Source organism: Eurytemora carolleeae, unplaced genomic scaffold (assembly GCF_000591075.1).
Source record: "Eurytemora carolleeae unplaced genomic scaffold, Eaff_2.0 scaffold434, whole genome shotgun sequence".
Classification (NCBI taxonomy): domain Eukaryota; kingdom Metazoa; phylum Arthropoda; class Copepoda; order Calanoida; family Temoridae; genus Eurytemora; species Eurytemora carolleeae.
Window position 1 is genome coordinate 200,394 of NW_019396707.1, and position 8,531 is coordinate 208,924.

Below are 8,531 nucleotides of genomic sequence, written 5' to 3' on the forward strand. Positions count from 1 at the left end.
AATACAGTAGCTAAACCTAACAGTATATCCTCCACAATACAGTAGCTAAACCTAACAGTATATCCTCCACAATACAGCAGCTAAACCTAACAGTATATTCTCCACAATACAGTAGCTAAACCTAACAATATATCCTCCACAATACAGTAGCTAAACCGAACAGTATCCCACATCGTTTGTTTACTCTCACAAAATCACTTTAAGAAAAATTAATTTATGTAATTATCTGTTAGTTTTAATGGAAATTAAATGTATGAAAACATTTTCAATAAAAAACAGAAAAGATTGAAAAATCAAAATATTTGAAAAAATTAAAAGAACTTACAATTGTCTAAGCAGAGAACAGTTTGTGAGGTTTGGGATAAAGTTGATCCGATTGCTTCGCATTCGTCTAAACATTCAAATATTATTCATCTAAACATTCCAATATTATTCATCTAAACATTTAAATATTATTCATCTAAACATTCAAATATTATTCATCTAAACATTCAAATATTTTTAGTCCTTGTAATGTCCTTATGATTTCGTTTTAAACGTTGTATATTTAGATATAAAAACAATTCTTTTTATTTTTCTTCTAAAGCTGGATAAACAAATATATTCCAAAATGCAATATTAAGAGTTAATGGACATGAACCTATGTTATAATTTATAGAAACTAAATAATTAAGTAAAGATATTTTATTAAAGGGACTGTATGTTTAATTTCAGCTTGTCCGATTTACAAAGGTACCATTTAAACCTTAGTCTGATCAAGGATGTAGTATTTATCCTTATTCTAAGATCTAAACACTAGTTTGGGAACTCAGCGCTGCCCAGGTAACTAAGAGTTACTCCCGCCGTTTACCCGCATTTAAACGATTTTACCGAGAAACTAAATATTCGATATTAAAGTCGACACATTAAACTTAGAATCTTGAAACCAAGCTAAGAACATTCCCGAGTTTCCCCAATCCAAATTTGAGGCAAATCAGTCCAGAGGTTCCATAGTATTGATCGGACAAACAAACATGCAGACACACAAAAAGAGATTACAACTTTAAATACATAAGATTCAGTTCAAAGAGACTTGATTGTACACTCCCATGGTTTCCAATCACTAAATTTTCAGGTAGAAAAGTAAGAATATCTACGTCAGACAGAGGTTAAAGGGTAAATAGACCACTCTGCAACTGAAGGATACTCTGGAAATACACTATATTCCCTTTAATTCCCTAATAGACCATTTAGTTAATATCGATTATTCGCTTCAAACTCACATATTCTAATCCCTATATCTGTGCAACCTGATGTTTTGAACTTTGAACTATTCTAGACCTGATTTCTGATAAAATTAAACGGTTCACGGGTTCCAAAGTGTACACCGCTGTTTATAGGCACGCACTTCTGCCTCTTTAGTAGAAATAAATTCAAGCTATATGAAGCATAAAGTCTGACCACGTCAACCTTGTTGAACCGGCTAGTACTGCCCATAGAACTAGGTACAGTACAAACTGGGACCGGAAAGGTTGCCCGGCTCGGAAATTCAAATGTACTACGGTTGCCCGTGTATGGATTACAAAATAATTTAGCGGCGTGTGTTCAGTTTGTTAGGTTTATTTCTATTTTTATTAAGGAATGAAAACTTACAGTGTGTGTAGGGATGGAGCGAGAGAGCAGAGATTTTCCGGAATAGAATCGATATTTGCTCGATCAAGGTGAATCAACTCAAGGTTAGGGGTACCCGTTAAATTTGGAAACCTACAGTATCATAATGATAATAATAAATTACTGTAATTTCTTGAGCCTGGGTAAGTTTATGAAAGCATCCTGATGGTAGAAATGAATTGGATTTCCAGCTAACTCAAGCTGTTCTAACTTACTGAAATAAAAAAAGGATGTACAGTGTACACTGTATGTGCCAAAAAAAGTACAGTGTACACTGTATGTGCAAAAAATATGTACAGTGTACACTGTATGTGCAAAAAAATATGTACAGTGTACACTGTATGTGCGGTTAGACTAAGAGTAAGGTTCATTTATGTCAAATTTATGTATTCTGTGGCCGAATTTAAAGAAATTGAGTGGCGGTTTAAATTTAAACCGCGGCTTAAATATGGTTGGTTCCACTTAAAATTGTATCAAATGTGTCAAGATTTAAGCCGGCGCTTAATTTAAAACGGGTTTTGGCGGATTTAAACCGCGGCTCAAATTCTTTAAATTCCATCTCTGTACAGTTTTACTGAAGATTTAAAGAAATTAAATATAGAAATAAAAAGTTAAGAATTTTATTGAGTTACAATAAACGTTTAAAAATAAATAGAAATTTTGGTAAACATTTTTTTATTAGTTTTATGTTAATAAAAGAGATAAAAAATCTTTTTTTCTTCAATTTAGTTTTTTAGTGTTAACAATTTAGAATTTACAATTTTTAATTTAGAAATAAATTCAAAAATGTATTTTAAAAACGTTGTTACTAACCTACAGTACTGTAGAATGTTCTCTTCTATTCTCTCAATCAGATTCTTTGCCAGAGTTCTGCAAAAAAAACATGAATTTGTGTTTTTTAAGTGTTTAATTGCCAACAAATATATTTAAAATATTACTAGTTAGAAACCAAGCTTTGCTTAGAAATTCAAATTTTCTCTTTGAGGTGAACCCACTAAACTTTTAACCCTCCTGATGTTAACAAATATTTCAGGGTTTTAATGAATCTCCTGAAAAATTGAGGCAAATCGGTCAAGAGGTTCATTAGTTATTATCTGACATACAAACAACAGAGATTACTACTTTATAAATATAGATTTAAGAATTCAAGAGAATAAAATGTTTTAAATAAATCGACACCATTTTCAGATTTTTCATTGATTTATCGACAATTTTAAGTGATGTACAATGTACAATGTACAAAAGAGTACATATTTTTTTGTGATACGATTACACGGAAGCAAAAGAAATATGAAAATTGAAAAATGAAAACTACTGCCGTCCGAACGGTCGACAATAGCAAATCCGACTTATCACGCTTGTGCGAAATCCGTCTCTCCAATAGTATTATTCATTGGTAAAAACAAACATTAAGAAATATCTGAAAGATCTTAAACCATTTTCATCCAAAAAACTGACTTTAATAATCATATCATTCTTTTTGTATAATTACAAGAAGTGATTAAGAATATACTTACATTTTCTCTAGGTTTATAAGTGCTCTTAGAGCTGGTGGGAGCTCAGTCAAGTAGTTTCTATTCAGTTCTCTAGAAATAATTATTCATTAATTCAAGGACTTTGTGAGGAATGATAATTGTAATATTAAGAACCGAATTCCAAGGACGTAGGAAAAAGAATGGTATGCCATAATTGTAAAGCTTGAATCTTATGTTGGGACTGCTCATTGCAATATAATGATTGAGAATACAAGAACTTATTAAAGGACATAATTTATAATAATTGTATAGCTGGAGATCTAGTTGGGACTGCTCATTCAATATAATGATTGAGAATACAAGAACTTATTAAAGGACATGCTTTATAATAATTGTATAGCTGGAGATCTAGTTGGGACTGCTCATTGCAATATAATGATTGAGAATACAAGAACTTATTAAAGGACATGCTTTATAATAATTGGAGATGGAGATCTTGGTTGGGACTGCTCATTGCAATATAATGATTGAGAATACAAGAATTTATTAAAGGACATGCTTTATAAAAATTGTATAGCTGGAGATCTAGTTAGGACTGCTCATTGTAATATAATGATTGAGAATACAAGAACTTATTAAAGGGCATGCTTTATAATAATTGTATAGCTGGAGATCTAGTTGGGACTACTCATTGCAATATAATGATTGATAATATTCGAGAAATTGTAATGGAGTATATATTGACTACAGGGACTGTTTAATGCAATATAAAGATTGAGAATACAGGGACTAAGTATAAGGCATGCTATGTATGATTACAAGGACTAAAAATTGGGACTGCTCATAGTGAAAAAGGATTTAGAATACAAAAACACTTGCGATATATATTTGATATTCATTTTATTCATTAAGATATCAGTGAAACATGACAAACATAAAGTTTTTTTTCAAACAAAACGAAATCAAAAATTAAAAACTTTTTTTTTAAGCAAGTGTTTTAAATTTTTTTTTGTGAAGTCATAAAGTTTTCTCCAAACAAAACCAAATCGAATTAAAAAACATATATTCAAGCAAAGTATTTTGGAACTTTTTTTGTGAAGTCATAAAGACTTTAAGGTAATCTTCAGAACATGATAATGATATAAATAGTAATTAGAGTTAATTACTATGCAGTCCATACATCCAAGTTTTACTTGGGTTACTAATATATTACATAAAAGTAAAGAAAAATAATGATATTACTTTTTACCTCCCATTTAGGGCATGATCCCCCCCCCTTCCCCCTGATTGTAAAGAATACATAGAGGATACTCTAAAATTAGATTATTTGTAACCCATATATTTTCTTTTGGAGGCAAAGTATTTTTGTGGAAAAGTCTTCTGGGAGTTTCAAGCCTTGTTTTTCTATCTTTCTTAAATTAAAAAGTTGACAATAGTTAGACAACTAGACAACCTAATAAGTAAATAACTAGACAAATAGACAACTAGATAGTAGATAACTAGACAATTAGACAATAATTTAGCAAGAAAACCAGACAACTAGAAAACTAGAAAACTAGAAAACTAGAAAACTAGAAAACTAGAAAACTAGAAAACTAGAAAACTTAATATTTTAAGGGACTGTAAGCGTAATATGTTTAAGGGACTGTAAGCGTAATTTCAAGTGACCTATCCATTGATAGAGTGGTATGTCCGATTCACAACTGTGAAAATGTACAAGGGTACCCTAAAAGCTTTGTCAGATCAAGTACAAACTAGATATCCGTGTTTTAAGTTTTAATAAACTTTCTTTTGAAATAATAGAGAAATTATTAAAATTAAGCATTTTTCAAATTATTGATTAGCTGAAGGCTTCAATGGTACCGTTGTGATAGGGGATTGTGACATATTGTCCTTTTTAAATGGAGGGTCACTTAAATCCACACTAATTAACTTTTTTAACATTGGTAAACAAATTACAATTAGAAGGGAAAATAATATGTTCAATCACAACTTATTTTGCCCCCCCCCTCTCATAATTCCTCCCCATGTTTATCTTTATTGAATAGATTCGATAAAAATGGTATATTAAAAAAATGTTTTCATGCATCTACAATTACAAACCTAAAATCTTGTTCCTAATATAAAGTAACAAATTAAATCATTAAAAAATATCACAAAAAGAGAATAATTTAGATCAATTCAACTTGCAGACAAACTAAAACAAAACATTAAGGAAAGCAACAAAAAAAACACTACTTTTTGATCAACTTACAGAATGAGTATATTTTGAGTATGGATAAACACTGACTCCTGTATGGAAGTCAGCTGATTTTCCTCAAGTACTCTAAAACAACAAAGTCATTTTCGCGGGCTTTTTCTGTTTCGCGGGTTTCTTTCTCTGACATGTACTGTACACTCAGTGTACAGTACATGTCAGTGTTGGAATGGTGTGAACTGTACGCATGTTTTATTTTACATTGATTTTTTTTATCGTATAAAAGCTTTGAATATTTTATCTACTATTCTAAGCAAATCAATACAAGAAGGTTGGGTTTAAAAACTATTTTAGAAAAAATTGAACATGAAACAAAGTATTTAAGCATTGTTTGAATATGTTTTAATAGATGATTATGACATCAAAATCAAATGTTTGAAAAAAAACCTTAAACTCGTTTTCATGAATTGCAGTGTGCAATGGTTAATTTGCGTAATTTCTTCATTCATGTTAATATAGAAACTGCAGCAGATAATTTTCTGCTGACATCAAGCAATAAAATTAGATAAACACTTTTAAATGAATATTTACAGCTTTCAAGTTTTTTGTAACTTATTTGTTTTGAGGCAAACTTTCATAATAAATACAACAAAAGTTTTTTTCTACAGGGTGGCCTGTACAGACATTCAGGGTGATTATTATAAAATGTTATATACTTTTACACAAAAGAACTGAACACATGTTTCAAACTCAAAATGTTTTTTTTATATCTTTGCCATGTGATGTCGGAGACCTTTCATTCTTCAAACAATGATTATAACAAAAAGCCAGAGTTAGAAATATCTAAGGTTTGCACCATCATGTTGCACAGATTTAGATATTGTAAAAAAAGAATTTTTGTCGAGAAATCATTTCCTTTAGTTTAACTTATGGAAATGTAATTTAAGAAACGTGTTGGTCTCATTCAAAAAAATATTTAGAGAATTTGTGTAAATCGTATAATATGTTTTGATGTTTAGACATTGTTTTGCTGTTGATGCTAGATGTTGTAAAAAATGTGGAAATTTAGCTTGAAAAGATTTATAGTGCGATGTAAAGTATATGCAGGGAATAAACAGTTACTTACAGAATTTGTAGATTCTTCAGATTCCTGAATCCGCCTTCACTTATACTAGATATTCGGTTATATCCAAGATTCCTAAATTAAGAAAATTTTAACTTTCCTGTTTATAGTTTTAGATTTTAACTGTTGCTTTGAAATTTGGCCATTAAAATCATTTTCAAATATTGGCGGATTTTTTTGTTAGATTTGGCGCATTTCAACTATTTTACAGTATTTTATTTTTCCAATTTTGATGGTTTATAAACCTTCCCTGGGATCATGGGAGGTCCCACAAGAAATTTGGGCCCGATCGGTTCAGCCGGTTTGACGTTTATTGGATGCAAACCGACAGACAAACAGATAGACAGACAAGAAATACAAATAATATACACAAATATTCGTGATAATTTTCGTATTCATATGTTTTTTGATTCTACACGTTTTGTAAAAATCAAACTTTTTTATTTCGATTTCGAATTTATGGAAGCATGAAATTCAAAGAAAAATATATCGGATGAATAATTTTTTGGCTGTTTTATGATGTGTATTGCGGGTAAGTGCAAAATTCTGCTTCAAAGTTTATTTACTTTCCAAAAAGGTTGAAATTCTGGAAACATTTTCACCCTTGGGTTTATTTACGGAGATTGAAGTAGCGAGATTCATTTTAAGGTTTGAAAATGCTTAGAAAAATAAATAAATAAGTTTGTATGTCAGAGCAACACATTTTCATCTATATTAAAGAGGAATGCTGTAACTCTTCAGATTTAAAGAGACTGTGTACGATATTTCAGGTGGTTCTCCAATTCACAAAAATTCACCCTTTAAAAATCTGAATGAGATATCTATGTCAGACTAGCTATTAACTATTTTCAATCGTGGGGTTTCTTTGATTTGCGGATTTATACTGCAGAAAAATCGAAGAAAATTGTCAGAAATTAACACTCAAGATATAAAAACCTTCCTCATTGTGAATCCATAAAAATTTAAATTAGGTTGACAGCCCTTAAAAACGAATAATTTGACGAAAATCCGTGAAAAAAACTTACAAAATGGTGAGTTTTGAATTTCCCGCGAAGACGCCATCTTGGATTAAAGTTAGAAGATTGTTCTCTAGATCCAGGTTCAATAATTCAGGAAACTGTTGAAGATCTTCACTTTTCATCTCGGAAATCTGGTTTCCACCGAGATTCCTAAAAAAGCAGTTGTTGGGAGCTACAGTGGGATACACAAAACGGTGGAATAGGAAGACATCAATTAAGCAATCTTCTTTGTATTTGATGTTCTTAAAAAGTTACGAAAAGCTTGAATTTATGAAATACATATTTGCTGTGTTTCAATTGTTAATTGGACTTTTTTGAATCATAACTTTAGTCTTATACTGTAATTTTGTATCTTTTCTTAAAACAAAAATGAAAGATTATCAACATTCTAAAATTAGAATTGCGATCTACAAACATAAAAAAGAAAAGAGTAAAAATACCAGAAAGAACTTACAGTGTCTGCAAACGTTTTCCAACTTTTGGTAATTTCGGGATTTTGGCCAGTTGATTCTTCTTCAGTATTCTGAAAGCAAAAAAATAATGAAAAAAAATAATAACGATGCTCATGATAATAATATCAATATTAATAACAATGATAATAATAACCGATAATGGTAAAAAAATAACAATATTATTGTTATGATGATAAAGTTATAAGAAAGTTTATGAATGATAATAAGTATAATAACTTAATAACATTAGAAATAATGATATTCATAGTGATAAGTCAATAAATATGGATAATGATTAACTTGTAAAAATGATGAGTTTGTTAAAATGATTAGTTTGTAAAAATGATCAACTTGACTTAAAATTCGCTCAATTAATGTTTCTAAAAATTAAACTTACAATTTTTGAAGATTTGAAAATGGTAATAAATCGTTTTCGTTCAGCTCCTCAAGATTATTCTCAGACAAATCCCTGAAAAAATTTAAATAATTTTTTGTCTAAAATTCTGTTAGATTTCAACTCTACTGCTTGCTGCTGTAAGACGAACATATTTTTAGCGTTTCACATTTTTCTAAACCTATGATTGCCTGAATATTGAGGGGGGGGGGTTATCAGGG

General features: G+C 30.1%; 1 protein-coding gene across 2 annotated transcripts in view; it reads right to left on the reverse strand.

Annotated features, from left to right (window-relative positions):
* Positions 1 to 1,768: 1,768 nt before the first annotated feature.
* LOC111707628 (leucine-rich repeat-containing G-protein coupled receptor 6) overlaps positions 1,769 to 8,531 on the reverse strand; it is a 10,905-nt gene continuing 4,142 nt past the window's right edge. The window contains exons 4-11 of one of the 2 annotated variants that reach the window (XM_023480759.1): positions 8,314 to 8,385; positions 7,919 to 7,987; positions 7,471 to 7,614; positions 6,449 to 6,520; positions 5,380 to 5,451; positions 3,168 to 3,236; positions 2,464 to 2,520; positions 1,769 to 1,864 (exon numbers count right to left, since the gene is read on the reverse strand). In XM_023480759.1, coding sequence (XP_023336527.1) covers positions 1,771 to 1,864; positions 2,464 to 2,520; positions 3,168 to 3,236; positions 5,380 to 5,451; positions 6,449 to 6,520; positions 7,471 to 7,614; positions 7,919 to 7,987; positions 8,314 to 8,385 — 649 coding nt within the window. In that variant the 3' untranslated portion in view covers positions 1,769 to 1,770. The remainder of the gene's footprint in view (positions 1,865 to 2,463; positions 2,521 to 3,167; positions 3,237 to 5,379; positions 5,452 to 6,448; positions 6,521 to 7,470; positions 7,615 to 7,918; positions 7,988 to 8,313; positions 8,386 to 8,531) is intronic. The other variant, XM_023480758.1, reaches the window with a different exon arrangement.